Source organism: Thalassophryne amazonica, chromosome 15 (assembly GCF_902500255.1).
Source record: "Thalassophryne amazonica chromosome 15, fThaAma1.1, whole genome shotgun sequence".
NCBI lineage: Eukaryota > Metazoa > Chordata > Actinopteri > Batrachoidiformes > Batrachoididae > Thalassophryne > Thalassophryne amazonica.
Genome location: NC_047117.1, coordinates 16370100 through 16393257, shown reverse-complemented (window position 1 = coordinate 16393257; position 23158 = coordinate 16370100). Strand labels below are relative to the sequence as shown.

At 39.4% G+C, this 23158-nt stretch overlaps 1 protein-coding gene across 3 annotated transcripts; it reads left to right on the top strand.

Annotated features, from left to right (window-relative positions):
- Positions 1–11267: 11267 nt before the first annotated feature.
- On the top strand, positions 11268–18652 carry LOC117526356 (lipopolysaccharide-induced tumor necrosis factor-alpha factor homolog). 3 transcript variants are annotated; one of them, XM_034188423.1, is made up of 5 exons: positions 11268–11354; positions 14769–14918; positions 15089–15196; positions 15356–15527; positions 17632–18652. In XM_034188423.1, the coding sequence occupies exons 2-5, from the start codon at positions 14780–14782 to the stop codon at positions 17732–17734; spliced, it is 522 nt and encodes a 173-aa protein (XP_034044314.1). In that variant the 5' UTR covers positions 11268–11354; positions 14769–14779; the 3' UTR covers positions 17735–18652. The 3 variants fall into 3 exon arrangements, with proteins under 3 accessions (XP_034044314.1, XP_034044312.1, XP_034044313.1); XM_034188421.1 differs by having other exon boundaries at positions 15353–15527; XM_034188422.1 differs by lacking the exon at positions 11268–11354 and having other exon boundaries at positions 14691–14918; positions 15353–15527.
- Positions 18653–23158: the final 4506 nt, after the last annotated feature.

The following is a 23158-nucleotide window of genomic DNA, read 5'->3' as shown; positions in this document are numbered from 1 at the left end:
TGCAGTTGGTGTTGTTAACAGCACTTGGTATGGACCTTCCCAACGAGGACTGGACCAGTTCTTCCTCTTAATCACTCTGATGAACACCCAGTCTCCTGGCTGGACTACTGGAAGGCCATCCTGTGGGAGATCAAAATTATTCGGCAGTAAATGTGTTTGAGTTATCTCTTTCTGTGTTAATGTCTTTTTCATAAAATCTGCTAATGTTTGTTCCTCATCTGCTGTTTTAGTATCCATGTCAAAAATTGGTAGACGATATGATCGTCCATAAAGTATCTCAAATGGTGTTAAACCTGATGGTGTTGGTGTTATTCTCATATACAATTTTACTAGGTCCAAACATTCAATCCAGGTTCGTTTTGTCTCTTCCATACAGTTCCTTAATCTTATTTTTATTGTGCCATTTGTCCTTTCCACTAATCCTGCACTTTGTGGGTGGTAAGCACAATGATGTTTTAACTTAATTTTCATGTGTTCTGCTACTCTTTGTACAACTTCATTTACAAAATGTGTTCCATTATCACTGTACAATGTCTCTGGTATTCCATAATATGGAATAATTGTCTTACACAATGCTTTTGCTACTGTTAAAGCATCTGCTTTTTGTGATGGAACAATTTCTACCCATTTTGAAAAGGCATCAATTAATACTAGACAGTATTGATAAGGTCCACATCGATTTAGTTCAATAAAGTCCATATGAACAATTTGGAAAGGATACTGTGGTTTTGGGAATTGCCCTCTCCGGGGTCTTATATTTCCCTGTGGGTTGTGTTTCAATCAGGTAACACAGGCTTTACAAAAATTTTTTGAGTATAAATTAAATCCATAGGTAGTAAAGTATTGGTCTACCATATATGCCATCCCCCCCGTCAACACATGCGTTAACCCATGCGTCGCAATTGCAGCTGCTTTGAATAAGCTTTTGGGTAGGACGGGTTTGTTATGTACACAATAAAGTCCTTTGGGGTTTGGGGTTGCCCCATTTTTCAACCACAAATGTCGTTCCTGCGCTGGTGCCTGCTTTTGCATATCCAATAAAAGGTCAGAATCTATTAATGGTTCATTGTCTGTCTGAGCTGTGTAAATAGAAGAAGTGCCATATCGACCAGCTGCTGCTTCTTTCGCTATTTTGTCTGCCAGACAGTTTCCTCTGGAGACAAAATCTGTACCTCTGGTGTGGGCTGCACATTTACATAATGCCAGGTGTGATGGTAATGTCACTGCTTCTAGCAAATTTGTGAGTAAGCCTGCATGTGTCACTGGTTTCCCTGTAGAGGTTATCTTACCTCTTTGTTGCCATTGTTTTGCAAAGAACCAAATTGTTGAAAATGCATATTGACTATCTGTATAGACTGTCAGTTGCTGTCCTTTTGCCAAGATACAAGCTCTGGTTAATGCAATGAGTTCTGCAGCTTGGGCTGATTTAAAATGATCAATCTGTTTTGCTTCAATAACAGTATTTGGTAATTGAACAACAGCATAGCCTGTTAATGTCTGTCCTTTCTGATCTTTGAAACATGAGCCATCCACAAAGTAATGTAGTCCATCTGTAAATGGTTCGTCTGTTAAGTCTGGTCGAGGTAATTGTTGTTTCTGTGTGTCTGCCAAACAATCATGCGGTTCACCGTCTGTCTCAGTAGGTAGGAGCGTGGCGGGATTCAAGGTGGTGCATCTTTCAATGGTAATATGTGGCTGAGACAATAGCATTGCTGTATAAGCTATTTGTCTAGCAGGTGATAAGAATGTATCCAAACGTTTGGAATAATAGCCAACTGGTTTATTTTTATTACCATGTTGTTGTAGCAAGACTGCACACATGAATCCCTGTTTTGTGTCCACCATGAGAGTGAATGGCTTGGCATAATTGGGCAGAGATAATACTGTGGAACTCACAAGTTCTTGTTTAAGAGCTGTAAACTGTTCTTCAGCTTCTTTATTCCACTATATTTTGTCAGTCATATCCATTGGTATAGAGTGTATTAAATCCTGCAATTTCTGCACCTTCTCTGCATAACATGGAATCCAGGCTCTGCAATAATTACAGATACCTAAGAAAGTCATCATTTCCTTTTTCTGCTTCAGGTTTTAATGGATATTGTTTGATCCGTGGTCTCCAATCAGATCGTGGCTTAATTTTGACTGGCGGAATATTTTTCAACAGTCCTACATCTGTGGGTGCATTCACCCAGAGATGAGGAGGCAGTTTGGCCAATAAAGTCTCATCTTCCTGTGTCAACAACACAGATGTTGTTAAATTTCAATCGTCCAGATCTACTTCATGTATCACCTGTGTCGTCCAAGCACTTACAAACGTATTTCCGATACAAGCCTGTGGATGGACTGAAATCTCACACCGACACTGCATCTGCTTCGTGCCAATCAGTCACTTCCTCAGCTATTTTAGCAATTCCTCCAAGGTCCTTCCAGGACTGAGTGTCTGCCCTTGTCAGTGAAATATGCGGCACAGCCTCAGGTTTTCCTCTGTACCATTTGTCTGCACTTTGGGTCAGCACTACACTACACACAGAGGTGGTTTTTCTGTCTGTGTATAGGTGTGCTACTGTCTGTAATTCTGATGGAATTTTCAGAAATCCTGCTCCATACCTTTCATCCTTTCGTGGAGTGAATAGCATAGTTATGTGTAGATCTTTTGGTGACATCATTACTACATGTTCTCTGTTTTCACAGGTCATCAGACCTTCCTCCAATAATTGTTCAGTTTGTCTCAACTCCGACAGATCCAAAGAGTACTGCCAGGCCTGGGCCAAATTTGTATATACAGTAGCGGGCTGCCTCACAGCTCTCATACCACCTACTGTTGGCGTGACTCCTATAGATAAGGCAGTCATCAAATCTCGTCCCCATAAATTTACTGGACAATGGGGCGAATAAACCACAGAGACACAAGTAGTTTGGTTCGTTTCAGGATCTTCAAAATTGACAAACTTCAATATTTTCTCTGAATTCACCTGTCCATTTGCAGATTTTACCCAAATGACTTCTTTTGCAAATTTAGTTCCGGGAGGTCTGTCTGTTATCACTGTCCTACATGCTCCTGTGTCACAGAGAAAATCCATGTCCTGTCCATTTACCTTTAGAGTCACCCCAGGTCTTTCTTTCAGGAGTGGTAATGACCATGCTCCGTGAATATCCACTGTGATTGTTATCTGTTTTTCTGGTAACTCATTAATGTTGTCACTTATTGGTGTGTTTGTTGTTACGTCCAGTCCAGTCACACTCTATTTCTCCTTCCTTCCTTACTTTCCTGTTACCCTTTTTATTTGCTGCTGCTGCTGTAAGTTTTAACACCAAACCTTCACAATCTGGCACAACCAATTTACCTGAAAAGCCATATTTCTTTTTCCATTTAGTTATGTACTTCAGATTTTCCGGATTGCGTTTGTGCATGTGTTTTTCATCGTCCTGAAATAGGGGCTTATTTTCTGTGCATGTGTTTCCCATGTTGTTCACCTATTCCCCTTCACTCTGCAAAGTTCAGGTCAAGCTTCTACCCCGTGGGGCGGACCTTCCTTGGAATCCCCCTCTTTGCAGACTCGTCGGGAATATGTGAGTGTGGTGCGTATGGACTTAAAATGACCTACTTTGCAGACAACGGCTCCACTTTTATCCCCTGATAAAATGGGATATCAAGCTGTCCGTGCTTCAGTCACTCACAGTCTCATTCTTTTATCATTACTAAGGAATACTCAATCAAACAATACCACACATACAGTCCGACACTGTCACACATACACACACACACACACTCCCACAACCGCTCCAACTCTCACACATACAAAATAAATTACAGATTTCATCAATGATTGCAGTTACAGACAAGCCCTCATCTTAAAAAAAATAAATAAATAATAATAATAAATCATTTTATATCAAGACATAAATAACACAACAGAATCCTTACAACAAAACAACAAAAACAGAAATTTTCTCATTCATACCACAAACACACTTAGTTTCACTTTTTGAAATAATCAATTAATTTGCGTCTCTCTAACTGCTTCTCCTGAAATTTATTCTTACTCCTCCTGTATTTCTCAACCGGATGGGGACTCGAACCCCTCCGTCACCTGTGCCGGCAGGACCGGAGACTCTAACTCCCTCCCCCGCACTTTATTCCGGATGGGGACTCGAACCCCTCCTCAACATATTTTCCTCACAGGCAGGCAGTAATTACTTACGTTAATTTGTTGCGCCCCTCATTTTGTTCGGAGGCGTCGTCAATCTACTGCGGCGAGCGGAGGTGGACGTCTATAGTCACCGGCCCGACGGAGAATTCACTCCTCAGGACTTTCCTTCGATCCCTCTAGTGGAAACGGCTGCGGCGTGTCTCCCTCCGTTCGCTCGAGAAGACTTGTCGACGCCCCACGTTGGGCGCCAAGAAAAACTGTTGGGTTTGCACCCTGTTTTTAAAGAAATGAGAGGCACAAACACTGAAAAGAAACCAGTCAGAGAGAGACAAATATATATTTTTTGCTCTGCGCAGAGGAGGAGAACAATGAAGCAGCTTGTAAGTGCTCAGCTACAAAGCTCTCCTAAAATCTCCTCCTCTGGCCCAGCCTTTTATTTAGTTCAACATGAGAAAAAACAAACAAGGACAGTCGGGAGAGGTTACACATGAGTCATGTCTGCAAGAGGGAGATATTGGGACAAGGTGACTGCTGGAACCTTCCATTCCTGCGACATGAAGCTTGCGGCTCCCACAGCAGGATAAGGAAAAATAGCTTGCTCACTCATGAAGAATGCAGACAACAAGTCTTTCTTTCTAAAATCTCCTCTTCTCACAAAGAGGAAAAATGCTAAGCATAAACTATAAGAAAATAAATAATAATAATATAAGCATAAACTAAAGAAAATAAATGATAATAAGAGCATGAACTATATAAAATCCTTGACAGTGACCCATATTGATTGCTAGGTCTCTCTCTTGTACAGTTGTTAGCACTGTGTACCACCAGAAGAAGTTCTAATCCACCTTAGTAGAAGAAGAAAAATGTTTGACTAAGCTTTTAAACTGAAAATGTCGTCTGAACCACAGACTTCAAAGGACACCAAAGTTATATCGGTGAGTAAACAACCATATTTTATTCCAGAAAAGCAGCATTTCTCCTTTAATTCGGGTTGCCTATATATATATGTATATATACACACACACACACACACACACACACACACACACACACACACACACACACACACACACACACACACACACACACACAGTAGTGTTCAGAATAATAGTAGTGCTATGTGACTAAAAAGATTAATCCAGGTTTTGAGTATATTTCTTATTGTTACATGGGAAACAAGGTACCAGTAGATTCAGTAGATTCTCACAAATCCAACAAGACCAAGCATTCATGATATGCACACTCTTAAGGCTATGAAATTGGGCTATTAGTAAAAAAAAAAAAAAAAAGTAGAAAAGGGGGTGTTCACAATAATAGTAGTGTGGCATTCAGTCAGTGAGTTTGTCAATTTTGTGGAACAAACAAGTGTGAATCAGATGTCCCCTATTTAAGGATGAAGCCAGCACCTGTTTAACATGCTTTTCTCTTTGAAAGCCTGAGGAAAATGGGACGTTCAAGACATTGTTCAGAAGAACAGCATAGTTTGATTAAAAAGTTGATTGGAGAGGGGAAAACATATACGCAGGTGCAAAAAATTATAGGCTGTTCATCTACAATGATCTCCAATGCTTTAAAATGGACAACAAAACCAGAGACGCGTGGAAGAAAACGGAAAACAACCATCAAAATGGATAGAAGAATAAGCAGAATGGCAAAGGCTCACCCATTGATCAGCTCCAGGATGATCAAAAACAGTCTGGAGTTACCTGTAAGTGCTGTGATAGTTAGAAGACGCCTGTGTGAAGCTAATTTATTTGCAAGAATCCCCCACAAAGTCCCTCTGTTAAATAAAAGACGTGCAGAAGAGGTTACAATTTGCCAAAGAACACATCAACTGGCCTAAAGCGAAATGGAGGAATATTTTGTGGACTGATGAGAGTAAAATTGTTCTTTTTTGGTCCAAGGGCCGCAGACAGTTTGTGAGACGACCCCCAAACTCTGAATTCAAGCCACAGTTCACAGTGAAGACAGTGAAGCATGGTGGTGCAAGCATCATGATATGGGCATGTTTCTCCTACTATGGTGTTGGGCGTATATATCACATACCAGGTATCATGGATCAGTTTGGATATGTCAAAATACTTGAAGAGGTCATGTTGCCTTATGCTGAAGAGGACGTGCCCTTGAAATGGGTATTTCAACAAGACAATGACCCCAAGCACACTAGTAAACAAGCAAAATCTTGGTTCCAAACCAACAAAATTAATGTTTTGGAGTGGCCTGCCCAATCCCCGGACCTAAATTCAATTGAGAACTTGTGGGGTGACATCAAAAAAGCTGTTTCTGAAGCAAAACCAAGAAATATGAATGAATTGTGGAATGTTGTTAAATAATCTTGGAGTGGAATAACAGCTGAAAGGTGTCACAAGCTGGTTGACTCCATGCCTCGTAGATGTGAAGAAATCATGAAAAACTGTGGTTATACAACTAAATACTAGTTTAGTGATTCACAGGATTGCTAAAAAAGCAGTTTGAACATAATAGTTTTGAGTTTGTAGCATCAACAGCAGATGCTACTATTATTGTGAACACCCCCTTTTTCTACTTTTTTTTTTTACTAATAGCCCAATTTCATAGCCTTAAGAGTGTGCATATCATGAATGCTTGGTCTTGGATTTGTGAGAATCTACTGAATCTACTGGTACCTTGTTTCCCATGTAACAATAACAAATATACTCAAAACCTGTATTAATCTTTTTAGTCACATAGCACTACTATTATTCTGAACACTACTGTATATATGTGTTTCAGTGATTTTAAATGAGCAGACAGCTGTTGATTCATGAGATATAACATGAAGACACTCACGCTGAAAGAAATACACATAATTTATTTCTCTGTTCTGTATAAAACCTGTGTAACCTCTTAATTTTACTGTCTGACACACCAGTGACACAACTTTAGATAAATAAATCTAAATTTATCTTCCTGAAAGTCATACTGAAAGCAAATCTCTACAACTTGACATAAATTAATTAAAAATATAAAATCCAGCTTCCTGATGAAGTGCTGTAGGGGAGCATTTTCTTAAAAAGAAGACCTGATAGTTCATCTACAATTTGCCAGATAGTACATCTGAGATGCAAACCTAGAGTTGATGTTTTGGTGAAAGAAAGTGTTGTATTTCTTCATAATTGATGTAAATAAAGTCCAAGACATGTTCAGTGATTTGGACATGTTCATGTTTCCATCTGCTGACTTGTCTAAAGAAAACTGGCAATAAAGCTGATTATTATTTACAGGTTTTATCAAGTTTTAGAGATTTGCTTTAAGTTTGAGTTTGAGGAAGATAATTTTAGAAATTTTTGATCTTTATATTTTTTAGTATTTCTTGTATTTTAAATGGCATAAACAAATTAAAATGTGTGAAATACCAAGTGTTCCAATACTTTTGGAGGGCACAGTATCCTAACCTTTTGATGAGTGCAAAATGAGTGTGGTATTATTACTGTTTTGTTTAAGAATGTTAAATTTTCACTGTTGCTGCACTTTGTGTGAAATCATACAACCCCTGGCAATAATTATGGAATCACCAGCCTCGGAGGATGTTCATTCAGTTGTTTAATTTTGTAGAAAAAAGCAGATGACAGACATGACACAAAACTAAAGTCATTTCAAATGCCAACTTTCTGGCTTTAAGAAACACTATAAGAAATCAGGAAAAATAATTGTGGCAGTCAGTAACGGTTACTTTTTTAGACCAAGCAGAGGGAAAAAAATATGGAAAATATATGGGCTGGGGGGGGGGGGGGGGGTGGAGCTCCCTAGAAGTAGAAGATTTTTGCTCTGCTTATGCTCTCAGCATATTTACTGAAAATAAAGTGTGACAGACCTAAATTACACAGTTATACACTCTTTTTCCAGGCGTGTGAGATGCAAATCAAGAAAATGCTTAAAATGAGTGGGGGGGTAAGAGGGCCATAGTTGGGGGGCCTGGGGGTGAAGCTGAAGATTTTTAGCCATGCTAACGCTCTCCAGAAGCATTTACTGAAAATAAAGTGTTACAGACCTAAATTACATGGTAAGGACTCTTTTTCCAGGCATGTGAGAATGCTTAAAGTGGCTGGGGGTTAAGAGAGCCATAGTTGGGGGGTCTTGGGAGTGAAGCCCCCTCGAAGTAGGATATTGTTGCTCTGCTACCAGCCTATTTACTGAAAATAAAGTGTGACTGACCTAAATTACATGGTGAGGACTCTTTTTCCAGGCGTGTGAGATGCAAATCAAGAAAATGCTTAAAATTGGGGGGGCGTTAAGAGGCTGTAGTTGGGGGGGTCTGAGGGGCATTTACTGAAAAAAAAGTCTGAAGGACCTAAATGACATGGTGAGATGCTGAAGAGCTTCGCTCCTTCATGTCTGTAACATATACAGTGAGGAAAATAAGTATTTGAACACCCTGCGATTTTGCAAGTTCTCCCACTTAGAAATCATGGAGGGGTCTGAAATTTTCATCTTAGGTGCATGTCCACTGTGACAGACATAATCTAAAACAAAAATCCAGAAATCACAATGTATGATTTTTTTTAAAATAATTTATTTGTATGTTACTGCTGCAAATAGGTATTTGAACACCTGTGAAAATCAATGTTAATATTTGGTACAGTAGCCTTTGTTTGCAATTACAGAGGTCAAATGTTTCCTGTAGTTTTTCATCAGGTTTGCACACTGCAGCAGGGATTTTGGTCCACTCCTCCATACAGATCTTCTCTAGATCTTTCAGGTTTGGAGTTTCAGCTCCCTCCAAAGATTTTCTATTGAGTTCAGGTCTGGAGACTGGCCAGGACACTCCAGGACCTTGAAATGCTTCTTACGGAGCCCCTCCTTAGTTGCCCTGGCTGTGTGTTTGGGGTCACTGTCATGCTGTAAGACCCAGCCATGACCCATCTTCAATGCTCTTACTGAGGGAAGGAGGTTGTTTGCCAAAATCTCGCAATACATGACCCCATCCATCCTCCCTTCAATACGGTGCAGTCGTCCTGTCCCCTTTGCAGAAGAGCACCCCCAGAGTATGATGTTTCCACCCCCATGCTTCATGGTTGGGATGGTTTTCTTGGGGTTGTTCTCATCCTCTAAACATGGTAAGTGGAGTTGATTCCAAAAAGCTCTATTCTGGTCGCATCTGACCACATGACCTTCTCCCATGCCTCCTCTGGATCGTCCAGATGGTCACTGGTGAACTTGAAACGGGCCTGGACATGTGCTGGCTTGAGCAGGGGGACCTTGCTGCCCTGCAGGATTTTAGACCATGACAGCATCATGTGTTACTAATGTAATCTTTGTGACTGTGGTCCCAGCTCTCTTCAGGTCATTGATCAGGTCCTCCTGTGTAGTTCTGAGCTTTCTCAGAATCATCCTTACCCCACAAAGTGAGATCTTGCATGGAATCCCAGACTGAGGGAGATTGACAGTCATCTCGTGTTTCTTCCACTTTCTAATAAATAATCATAACAGTTGTTGTCTTCTACCAAGCTGCTTGCCTGTTGTCCTGTAGTCCATCCCAGCCTTGTGCAGGTCTACAGTTTTGTCTCTGGTGTCCTTAGACAGCTCTTTGGTCTTGGCTATGATGGACAGGTTGGAGTGTGATTGAGTGAGTGTGTGAACAGGTGTCTTTTATACAGGTAACAAGTTCAAACAGGTGCAGTTAATACAGGTAGAGCGCAGAATAAGAGGGGTTCTTAAAGAAAAATTAACAGGTCTGTCTTAGCCAGAATTCTTGCTGGTTAGTAGGGGGTCAAATGCTTATTTGCAGCAGTAACAAACAAATAAATTATTTAAAAAAAAAAAAAATCATTCGTTTTTTTTTTTTGGATTATGTCTCTCACAGTGGACATGCACCTAAGGTGAAAATTTCAGACCCCTCCATGATTTCTAAGTGGGAGAACTTGCAAAACCACAGGGTGTTCAAATACTTATTTTCCTCACTGTATATATTAAGACAACAATGAAGCTCAATGAACTATCAAAACAAATTCTTTATCCACAAATTCAGGCCTATGGAATTCAAGTGGAAACAGCCGTAGGAAGTGGGGGGGGGGGGGGGGGGGGGAGAGCAGATGTCCCAGTACCTTCTGTCAGATGACGACAAATAAATAAATAAATAAATAAGCATATTAAAACATTTAACATTACTTGCCTGTTGTTATTTACTCAACAATTCAATGTTTGGAAGTTTTGGAGAATAATAAGCAATTGTTAATTAGTGTTCTATTAAAGCTATACCCTATCACAGAATCCAGTGTTATTAGCTGGAACGCCAGCTGGCCATTTTTCTTGTATCTGTTGATTTGGTGATGCTGATGATGCTTGTGTGTTTATGTGCCTGATGTCTGTGCCCTGTCACAGAGTAGGGATTTAAATTAAAAGCAGTACATTTAGTGCTGTTTAAATATTGCGTATAGCGTTTGTGGATGTGTTCTTTTTGGCTTAGCGGGACACACATCACTCCAACGCCCCCCCCCCCCCCCCCCCCCCAACCCAAATCCTCTTCCGACAGCTATGGATGGAAAACTATTAATCCACATATTTTAAGAACTGGGTGTCATAGATGGTTATAGTTTTACAATCAAGCACGTGATCATATGTTAAAGTGAATGCGCACTATTTTTTTGCTCAGTAATGTTGTGTAGGACAAAGAACTGAACCAGAATATTGCAAAGAGACCTTTGGACTTATGATAAGAACATGGTTAAAATGTGAAATGGTTCAAATTGGTTGGTTATAATTTCTCCCAGTTAAATTATTGCTACAGCATTGTTTTAACTGATGATTGCTAAATGTTTATTTGGTTTTCGTAGCTAATTTGAAATAATTAGTCTTATATTCCAGTTAAAAATGTCTTTTAATTGCAACAGCTTCTATACATGAATAAGAAATTCCTGATTCCATGAACCAGTGCTGAAAGCCAACAGGTTTTATGTGGCAGTGATTAAATAAATCAGGTACGGCTACACCTGCTGCCAGACAATGACTGCCTTTGGGGAAACTAGTTGTTGCAACTTCATGTACAGGAAAACTGGTCGTGTGTGTAAATTTACGTAAGGAGACCAGGCAGAGAGGATTGGTTTGTTGTGTGGGGAATGTAACGTTTGTAATTCCAAAGGAGAACAGGTTCAGCGAGCTGTGATGTCACGTTTCCAACAGACGTGGTTTGATTTTTCTTCCTATCAGTCAGATCTTATTGCCAGCTCACTTCCTCGTTTGTCCAAGGTAAGACCACCGCTCTTGTGTCTCACACGTCACGGCGTTCTGTTTTGTATGACGTAGGCATCACTTTTTGTAGGTGAGATCTGTGTAGAGCAGAAATAATTTTGGGTCACATACCAGCATTAACCCCATGTGAGCTGCTGTTATGTGACTGTGTACAATAGTTGTGTGTAATGGTTGACACACTTGGTTTTAGGTGAGTTTCTGACAAGACATTATAACTGTAGGAGTGATAGACAGGATGTCTGATTTCTGTGTGTTAAGTGTTACACACTATAATTATATTGCCTTATTTTTCATTTACACTGTTTAAATGAGTATCTGAAAGTCAATTCACAGGAATAGTAAAAAACCATATAGTCAATTTCATTCAATTTATTTCATTTATATAGCATCAAAGCTGCCTCAAGGCGCTTCACACAAGTAAGGTCTAACCTTACCAACCCCCACAGCAAGCACACAGGTGACAGTGGTAAGAAAAAACTCCCTCTGATGATATTAAGGAAGAAACCTCAAGCAGACCAGACTCAAAGGTGTGACCCTCTGATGGGCCATGCTACCAACACACTTTACAATACAAATATACAGGACATTTTGGGAGTCCATGCGGGTGTCCACGATGCAAAGCTGGCTGGGGAAAGGAGGGGTGGGAGTCATTTGGGTCCACAGATCCTGTCAATTTCATGACCATTGCAGAAGAAGACACCCACTCCCACTTCTGGATGGAGCTGCATCTCAAACAGAGAGAAAAAAACAGAATCAGGCAGCAGAAAGACAACAAATACAGTATAATTTGTCAGCATTAAGCAACAAGAAAAACAGAAGAAATAGTAAGGTGATCGCCGGCCACTAGTCCCAAGCTTCACTAAAAGACCCAGATTTTAGATAAAGTTGAGGCACCGTTTCCTAATTAAATGAATTAAATGAATTTAAAAGAGTAAAAAGCATAGTAACATACTATGCTACTATGCTAGCTTGTATATGAAAGGGAAAATAAGTGTGTCTTAAGTCTGGACTTGAAAGTCTGTGCAGAGTCTGACTGTTTTATTGACGCAGGGAGATCATTCCACAGAACAGGGGCACGATAAGAGAATGCTCTGTGACCCACACCCTTTTTATTCACCCTAAGGACACAAAGTAGTCCTGCACCCTGAGAATGCAGACCCCGGGCCGGTACATAAGGTTTAATCAGGTCAGCTACGTAGGGAGGTGCTAGACTGTGAATAATTTTATAGGATAGTAACAGAACCTTAAAATCTGATCTCACTGGGACAGGAAGCCAGTGAAGAGATGCCAAAATAGGTGTAATGTGGCCAAACTTTCTGCTTCCTGTCAAAAGTCTGGCAGGAGCATTTTGAACCAATTGGAGAGCCCTAATGCTGGACTGCGGTAAACCAGAAAATAGAACATTGCAGTAGTCCAATCTAGAAGAAAAAAATGCATGAATCAGAGTCAGCATCAGCCATAGACAGGTTGGGACGAATCTTTGCTATATTTTGCACGTGGAAGAAAGCAGTCCTTGTAATATCTGAAGTCAAAGAACAATGTAGGATCAAAAATTACACCAAGGTTCCTCACTTTGTCGGTGCGATGTATGACACACGAGCTTAAGCTAAGCTTTAGCTGGTTAAATTGATGCCGATATCTCACTAGACCAAGTCCATCATTTCAGTTTTGTCAGAGTTTAAAAGTAGGAAATTGCTAGACATCCACCTTTTTGCTGATGCAAGGCAATCCTTATAAGGATTTTATGTGGATGCGATTACTAGCAGTTATCGGCATGTATAACTGAGTATCATCAGCATAACAATGAAAGGTAATCCCATAACGCCACAATATGTGCTATATGTGCTATATAAAGGGAGAAAAGCAGGAGGCCTTGGTACCCTGTGGAACCCCAAATTTCATGTCACTCAGGTTAGAAGTAGTGTTGTTGTACAAAACACAGTGAGAATGACTGGTCCGGTATGATGTCAACCGTGCAAGGGCATTCCCAGTAATTCCAGAATGATTTTCCAGCCTCTTGAGTAGAATATGATGATCGACTGTATCAAACGCAGCACTGAGATCTAACAGCAACAGACCCGCAGTGGTGTCTGAATCCATTGCAAGCAGAAGATCATTCACCACTTTAGTGAGAGCCGTCCCTGTGGAATGATATTTTCTAAAAGCAGACTGCAGTGGCTCAAAAAGATTGTTCTTAGTAAGGTAGTCCACGAGCTGCTGTGAAACCACTTTTTTCCAGAATTTTAGAACAAAATGATAGATTAGATATCAGCCTATAGTTTTTCATTATACTAGGGTCAAGAGGTTAATGAGAGATTAATAATGACAGTCGGCCCAAGAGTGGGCCACAGGTCCTTAAACAGTTTTGTTGGATTAGGATCAAATAAGCAGGTAGTTCCTTTTGTAGATGTTATGAGATTCATCAGCGCACCTAGTGAGATACTATCAAATTCCGTAAATTTAGGTAATACCTCAGTAATGGCACCCACCTCAATAGCAGGGTGTAGTGGCTGGGTTAAGGCATGCTGGGATATGTTTAACCTTATGTCGTCTATTCTCTTCTGAAAGTAATCCAAGAAATCTTGTGCTGTAAAAGGAGAATGACTTACAGGTTGTTGTCCATGAATATGTGTTGCCACCATGCTGAACAAGAACTTTGAGTTCTGCTTGTTTTTGTTAATCAAATTTGAGAACTGTCTACTCCACACAGATTTACCATAGATTGCCATACTGTTTGTATTGCTTCGTAAATGATGTAAATAAAGTCCAAGACATATTCAATGGCAGCTTTATCATCAGAGATCCTCATCCACAATGACCAAAAAAGACTCCAAGCTGTCATTGATGTTAAAGGGGGCAACACACGGATCCTAAATCCTAAAGACTGATTTATGCTTCTGTAACTCCGTGGCCATGCAATGACGTTGACATGTGCGATACTCTTTTAAAGTTCTCCGTCGCATATTTATGCAATTTGAGGTAGGAACAGCGGCTTTTTCTGGATTAATTTGTCCCTCAATGAGCAGATTGATGCATTTATTAAATCTATTTTTGGGAGAGCACACCCACTAGCTTGATGCTGCTGTTGCCACATAATACAACTGTGTAACATATTTTATTCAACCACTTTAACTGTCAAGTGACTGTTTTATTAAATGCTCTTGTTCTGAGTCAATCTGTAGTGAGCCAAGGTCTCCCCCACCACCCTGCACTCAGCTTCACTTTGGAGAACTAAATTCTTCACTGGGTATAAAATGTCAAGTTCCACTAATCAACACGAATATAACGTCCATATGTGGCAATAAAAAAAAAAAACATCTAAGTTTTATCTTCAAATGAACAGAAATCCTGCAAGAATGTACATATTTGGACTTTTTTCATCTTGATCACTAACCCCCCCAAATTGATTAGATGATGTTCTGATGGACCCTCCATCGTATGAGGAGGCTGGTCTTCAACATTCTGCCGTGGACACAGAAGTATACTACATCCATCCACCGCCTACCTACGATGCCTCCCTCGCTTCATACCCGGATCCTCCGCCCACCTACAGACAAGCAGGTAAATGGTAATGGTATTTATATAGCACTTTTCCATCTGCAACAAATGCTCAATGTGCTTTACAATAATGCCTCATATTCACCCCGATGCCAATAAACCAATATCCTACTCCTCTTATGCCATTTGTTTTTTTACCAGCTCATTGTGTTCAGCTTTTTTCTGTTTTATAGTCACAGAACAGCCAGGTTCCTTCCCTGTCCTGGCAATACCCACAGTACCACCTGCTGTCACCAGACATCTGCAGAGCTCAGTAACTGTAATACACCCATCAACACAAAGTAAGAGACCTTTTTTCCAATTTTCTCTGAGTAACAATACAAACCAATTTTAGAAGTGATAATACTGAATGAATGCTTCTTTTTTTTTTTAATCCGCTATCATCTTTTATCCACCATGTATCCTCTCTTGCCTTCGTCCCTTTGTCCTCTGAATAGCAGTTACAGGACAGCCTCCAAGTGAAAGATGTGTCTCAGTAGAAGATCTACAAGACGATCCTGAATTTATACGTTGCCCCCACTGCCATTGTGTTGTTGAGACCATGGTTAAAGCCAAACCTAAACCAGCAGCATGGATCTTATGTTTCCTTCTCGCACTCCTCTCAGGCACAATGTGAGGAAACACACAAAAACAGAGTTCTTAATTTCCTTAGAGACTTCAGAAATGGATTTTTAAAAAGTACAGGTTATTATATTGTCTCTAAAAAAAACTGCAACTGAGAGAAACAAAATACAATAATGAAATTTTAAAAAAATATATTAATTTAAAACTGAATTAAATGTTATGTACTGTGCTTGAGCTCCACCCAACAAAACCTATATTGTCAGTCCACCACAGGACTGACACATACGGACAGATAAATGATTATATGTGTCATTTTAAAGAAAAGTCACATCTTTGCAACTAATATGAAAGAATGAGAATATATGAGAATTTGTTATAAATCAGAATCAGTAATTAGAATCAATGGGTGAACACAACAACAGAACTTGGAAGTTGTGCCTTTGAATTATTTCATTGTTTTGTTTTTGTACAGCCAAAGCAGATGGTCACCCCACTGAGTCTGATCAACTTGAGGTTTCCTTCTATAATCCAGGGGAGCTATGACCACTACCTTTGCACCCCTGCCCCCAGGACTAAACCAAACCAACTTTTTTTAGGTTCCTTAGATGACCCCAAAACACAATCAGGATGTTCCCAAAAATAAAAACTGGCCTCAAGCCAGTTATCCAAGATGGCGTCCAAGATGGCTGCCAAAATAGTTTTTTTTTTTTTGTTCATTATTAAGTCTATTGTTTGTTCCTACTGTGTATTTTAATAATAAGGGTCTATTGATGGCCATTTTGGACGCCGTTTTGAAACTTAAACCCATGAATGAATTTAGTTTAGGCACAAATGAGTTTGCTGTGACCTGCAATGGTCTTCCCATTGAATCTCTGTGATTTTTAAGTTGTTTATATGTTGTGTAAACGTGTTTTAGTGAAGAAAAAAACAACAACAAAAAAAACTAACTTATTTTGGCAGCCATCTTGGATAACTGGCTTGAGGCTAGTTTTTATTTTTGGGAACAGCCTGATTGTGTTTTGGGGTCATCTAAGGAAACTAAAACAGTTGGTTTTGTTTAGTCTGGGGGGGTTGCAAAGGTAGTGGTCGTAGCTCCCTTAGTAATGCCTGTAGGAGTTTTTCTTCACAACTGTTGCCAAGTGTGCTGCTCATGGGGTTTAAATTTTACTTGTGTGTAGTGTTGTCTTGGGGCAATGGTGTGACTTGGATAATTAGTGGTAGGTGGAGTGTGGTGATGCACCAGTTCAACCTGTAACCTGCGGGTTAACTCTCGGATCGGGCTTGGTAAGAAAGTATCACAAGTGTGGGTGGGGTTGGTCAAAAAGTTCTCATTAAGTAATTACTAATTACTAATTATTAGCAGTCAGTGCTGCCAAAGTAACTTTGAAAAGTTACTTTATTATTTACGTTATTTACAGTTACTTTATATACAGTAGTTACTTCATTAGCAGCTGTGGAAAACTTCTCAGCAGCTACTGAATGTAATACCCCCATGACACGCTGATTGAGGCCGAATTGCATCAGAATAACACATCCGACCACATATTGACTTGCGGCCCGAAGACCAACGGTTGGCAGTCTGTGAACATCTACATATTTGGTCCCATTCGCTCAGCTGTCCTGAGTGTGTTGCACATGTTCAAAACACTCTTAGCACCACTGAGATGAAATGCACATCTGACGGTGGTTTATATACAGTTTTTGCATCATCTGATCACAGTCTACTTATTCTGATGGCATCAAACATTGCCCCCCCACCCCACCCCACCCCCTGCTGCATTATTTTTGCAAGTTGAATGATGCAGATTGGCTCTCCTGATGGATCAGGTGGGTTTTAAAAACTAGTGGAGTGTGCTGGAAGAGTTGGAAAATCAGTATATGAGCACTAACCAACAGGTGTGTGAACATGACAGATCTGTGTCGCTGCGATATAAGATAAGAATGTGAACGTGCTCACGGAAAATATTTTGCCACATTAAAAGAAATGTAAAAAAAATATATAGTATACAGTATTGTGTATTCTATTGTAATATTCACAGTGGATGTTATGCAAGGGTTTTTAATATTAAATTACTGAGTGTTGTTTCTTTTTTAAATCAATTTTCCCTTTTCAGTATTTACGTAACTCTCTCTCTCTCTCTGTATTTTTCAGGTTAGTGATATGCGCCTTTCTGGTGTTATCAGCTCCTAGGCTCCAAACTGTGCAACACTACTGCTCAGATTGTAAACGGCATGTGCACACATACAGAAGATGATGCTACCATGATGAAAAACACACATTGTTACATATAGATGTAAATGTGATCGCTTATCCAAAATCATCTCATGCTCATTTTTGTCCAGATCTGTCCAGTACGTTAAGCCAAAATTTTCAAACAAACACCAGGGGGGTGCTTGTCATACTCTGTGAAGTCAAGACACGATTTAATACGCACCACTATTTAAAATTAACCACACTGTAAGAAAACATTAAAACTCAGAAAATGCAATTTTAAGGCACCTTATCATTTCAAATCTTTAAAAAAAGATTTTTAAAATTAATTAAAACATGACAAGGTATAAATAAGGAAACAACCTTGCCAAACCTTTTGTGGTATATTTCCCTTCAGGAAATTGAAAGAACAAACAAAAGCACATTTACACCTAATACATGTGTTTTCTGTACATCAACAGTTTGATGGTGCACGATCCCAAAGCCCTGTACCATTTGAGCCATACCACGGATAATAATTCTTCAGTTTCTGTCAGATTTCTATCAGTCTGTACAGAAAGTTGCATCTTGCAAATAACTTGAGACGTGATATGACATCATCCACAGAGGTACGTGAACACGGACAACCAAGCTTAATGTATACCCACAATGTATAACTTTTTAAAAAATATTGAATTCAGTCCTTCAGGTAATCTGGTCAGCAGGTCACAATTTACTTACCCACTACTCTCCCACACCAAGAAGTACTAAGGTGCTTTGAAAGTGAGATTTGTCGTATGTTTTTGCTGATATCGCATAGCTGCAGCTATGTGTTAAGAGAAATGTCCTTTGTTCTATCAGCCAGCTTTCAAACTGAGAGTATTGAGGCTTTTCAGGTTTCAAATCTCGCAAACCTCAGAGAGGTCACCGTGCTGCAAGATCTCAGTAACATTGAGAACTGCATTGAAACGCTCTGATCACGCTGCACTTTAACTGCTGCACACAGACAACACCATTAACATCGCAACATAAAACTATTTTATATTATGCCCAGGGCTGGACTGGGGAAATTTTTCAGGCCGGGCATTTTTAACCAAGACCAGGCCACCACCAGGTATCGAAGGGGAAAATAATTAAGCCTGCTGTGACAGTGCGTTTTTTTTTTTTTTTTTGGTCCCTTAACCGATCAATGTGCACCAGGAGACACATACATTTTAACACTATAAGAAGCATTATGAAAAGTTCTCCCGAAACACAGTTATCATAGGCTTATCAAAAGTAAGATCTATTGACAGTAGGTCACATTACTTTTTAGACATAATAAGCCGTCATTTCATTCAGCCTTGTTACTTAAATTTAGAAATAGAAATTATATAAAAACATTTGTTATAGAAATACTGTAGGCTATACTATAAATAATATATCATTACTTGTGTGATACAGTTCATCATATAAAGCAAGAAATGACTGGATGACTGGACCAATGACTGGATACAAAGGTTGAACTTTTGAAACTGCAATACACAAAAAGGCCACAAGCTGGAGACAGTTGTCTATCTCACTACAAGCTACAAGTAACATCAAGGATTTCTTTTATTACCCATTTGTGTTGCTAATCAACTTAGAGAATGACTCTCAATTTAAAGTAAAATGTTAGGTATGTGAAATTATGCCAGGACTTGGGAAAATACATTTTAGACAGGGATGCCGTTATACCACACCACCGCACCGCAGACTGTGCAAAACAGCATACTTCGTATGACCGACGCACGACCATCACACAAATAGAATAAAGAATAAAGAAACAACCTGGCGGCGACAGCATGGTAGCTAGCCATGCACACCATTTGCACAGGTTACATTGCTAGGCTAGGTTACGTGACTGTCAGAGTTAGCATGAACAAAAATAATATCCAACCTTAATTCATATCTGAGTGACCCAGTTAGACAGCACTTTACTTTGGACCAGAAGATCAGAATGTCTCTCTCACACATAGATGTCTGATTTATGAACAAGTTAGGTTGCTGTTCATCAATTAATAGCTGAAGTTAACCTTCACTTACCGTCATGGCCGTAGTGGTCCCCGCCTTACTTTATAGTCATCCTTTCTTGACTTCAATGAAAATATATACTAGTTTTATAAAAAGTAAAATAAAGACCTCTTTCTTGACCTCATATTTAACTGTTGACGCCACTGTAACAGTAAAACTTGTAATTTCTAACCTACATTGCTTATTAATGTAACTATTAAATTCTTTCTAACATTTTTCTAACATTTAAATTTTCTCTAAACATTTTACTTGTCGCAATTATTATTCTTAAGTAGTATTAGTAGTTGTAGTAAAAAAAGGCTTCAAAACTGGACCTTTAATCTAGGGGTGTTGTGGGGGGGGGCATCCTTGCCCCACGCCCCCATTCCATCTGGATTTGCCCCTGCTTTGGTGTTTGAGCACAAAGAATGGATAACATTTATTTATGCAGAAAACATGACCAGATTTACAGGTCAGAAAGTTTTATTGTGTTTTCACATCATGCGCTCCCCAGAAAGAGAGTTTAGGTGCATTTGAGTGGAAAACAGTGTTAGTTGTTGACGCATCGTGGAGGATCAGCTGTTTTAACGTGCAGATACAGAGCGGCTCAGCTCAGAATGTCTTTGTAAAGCTCAGCGCAGGTGTGCTGTTGTCACCGCGCTTTAAGACGTGAGGACGAGTCGTAACTACTACAGAAAAAAAAAAGAAAAGCTCACAGCTCACTTTACTTCGTGTAAAAAAAAAAAAAATCCGCAGGCCAATAGGCCATCAGGCCACCGGGCAAATGCCCGGTGTGCAATACTATCAGTCCAGCAGTGATTGTGCCTAAAACTCTCATGAATATATTCTCTGGGTTTTTAGATGTTGTTATTGCATTTATTTTATGTAAACATGCGAGAATCACAGGCTGACTCTCCGTTATTTTCAATGGGATCTGCTGTGAGCTACGCTCGCTTCCTGATCATGTCCTTCTGGGGGAAAGTGAAGTTTGCTCTTTAACGTCTTGATTATTGTTTTTTACAACACTGTTTGTCCTCTTTGTTCCAGACTAAAATATATAATATGTCTGAAATTCGGTTTGCGTTTATTAAATTCCATGCAGATTAAACGTAGCAGACACGGATTATTTGTTATAATTGTTTTAGCAAGTTTTCAGGGTATCATGCAGCAGTCTCTTATTAACGTGATGAAAACATAAAAAAATACATTTTTGTAGTATAATATTCATTTGCAATTGTCATCATGTGGATTCTCTATGTTGTTTTGACGGCAGCGACTCTCTGGCGCACAAGGGATTATGGGATACGTGAAAACCCCGAATTAGATTAAAAGATACTTAGGATCAAGTATTTGAAGGCTCAAACAATTACAAAATAAGGAGACAAGCACCTACAATGGGGGGTACAGATGCTGCAGTAATGACATCAGTTCTGGACAGACGAATGGACAGAAAGGACATTTATAATGATCAGGGTGTTCTGCTCAAAGATATTACTGAAAGATTTCAATGAAGTATGACTGTCTTATTTTTGGAGATTTAAATGCTGAAATATAATGCAGTGCTAAGATACCCTCGGCCGTATGAGCATTTAATCAATGAAAGAGTGTGTAGGCTCTTGTGACTCCCCCCGCTGCTCACTGGTGTAGTGCTGGGGCGCCTCCCTGTGGGCCGCTGCCAGTGCCTTGCATGCTTTCCCTTAGAAAAGGTAAAGGTTAGCCGTCTTTGAACATGTTCAAGGTCTGTCTCCCAAGAATGCTCCGTGTGAATTTGAAGATCCTGACACTAATAGAAATGGTTTGCTGAGCGTGTAGAAAGAATGTGACCTTTTGACCCCTTAGAAAAGGTCAAAGTTAACCATCTTTGAACTTGTCTAACGTCTATGTCTCAAGAATGCTCCCTGTGAATTTGAAGACCCTGGCAGTAATAGGACTGGAGTTATGCTGGGCACAGACAGATGGACAGACAGACTGACGGATGCAATACCCGATGGCCATATTTTGGTCTCGGGTAAAAATCAAGATTTGTTTTTTCCTCCCTCCAATAAAGACAATTAATGCTTCTTCACTTGTGTGCTAAAAGCGGAACTTGTATAGGCTGGAACAATTCCAGAATTGTTCCAGCCTATACAAGTTCCTGGGTAAAAAGGTCAATGAGCCAACAATGTGTGTGCTGCCAGTCTCAACACCAATTGTAAATAATTATCACAGTATTTATGTATATTACTGTTTTTACTATGGTACATTGTTTTCAGGTGTATGCATATGTTGTACAGTTACCAGATAAATAAGATGAAATAAAAACAAATACATTGATCGCCATTACTTCCTTTTGTAAATTTTTGATGCTAACAATAAAACAGTCAAAATCCAACCTGATTTGAAAGTCAACAAGGTTTAAACTACATTAGTTTATTCTTAAGCATTACAAACAGTAAGTCAAAACCCAACAATATCCACTATGGCCAGCATTCTAATAATTTGAAAAAATAACACTCAGAATGTTTTTTTTTTGTTTGTTTTTTTGGTGGCCACTAGTCCTAGTAAGAAGAAGAACATGTTGAAGTTGTTTTTACATTGATGGTAAGCTATATGTTGCACTAAAGTAGGTTAAGTAATGTTACAAAAGTGTGACAGTTAAAAAAACATTTAATTTTGGTGAAGTACCATTATTTGTTGTTTGTTAATTTTCAATTCAACAGATTTATAGACAACAGTACAGTTAAAGGTGATTAATGGTTTATGTCATCAGAATCACATGTTTTATTTTTGTAAATTGAACAAAACATCTGGTTTGTTAGCTATTTGAAAGTATTACATATACGAGTATTTGTGAACTTTAAAATCAATTTGGGGTTGTAATATACACCATCAAATAATAAAGAGGTTAGAACCAGTGAACCTTGGGACTAGTGGACCCTCGGGCCAGAACTGGCACCATAGGCAGGCATTAGAGTGTGTTGCTGCCGTCTAAGGCAGCTGGGTCCACCTTCAACAGACAAGCCTGTTAGTCACCCACCAACTACAAAAAAAAAAAACAAAAACAAAAAACTTGCAGGCTGCCATGATTACAATTTCTATAGATTTCCAATATCGATGATTTATACGAAGCGCCACACAGTGGCGCGAAGCTCGCTAATGGTACACTGAGTCCCAAACAGAAAGTCCCAAATTTTGAGTCCACAGTGAAGCAGGAAATGTCAAATGCTGAACACTCCCTGGACTGACAATACATGAGAGCTCGTGGAATCTTGCGGGAATTCAGTGGCAAGTTGAGACTGAAACAGGAAGCGCCAAATTTTGAGCACACAGTGAAACAGGAAATGTCAAATGTGTTTAACTTTGGAAAGTTTTTTATTTTTAATAATTTCCTCTAGTTTTGATCTGTTTTTTTTAATTTGCCTGTTCTTTGATATGTTGTTTTTGCTGTTGTATTTAATCCTCTGTAAGGTTTCTGTGT

What these genes read in the sequence shown, in the direction of transcription:
- LOC117526356 (XM_034188421.1), top strand. Translation starts at nt 14,780, where the DNA reads ATGGACCCTCCATCGTATGAGGAGGCTGGTCTTCAACATTCTGCCGTG. An exon ending in AATACACCCATCAACACAAA is followed by an intron (nt 15,197 to 15,352) that starts GTAAGAGACCTT and finishes TCCTCTGAATAG; the next exon opens with CAGTTACAGGACAGCCTCCA. An exon ending in GCACTCCTCTCAGGCACAAT is followed by an intron (nt 15,528 to 17,631) that starts GTGAGGAAACAC and finishes TGTATTTTTCAG; the next exon opens with GTTAGTGATATGCGCCTTTC.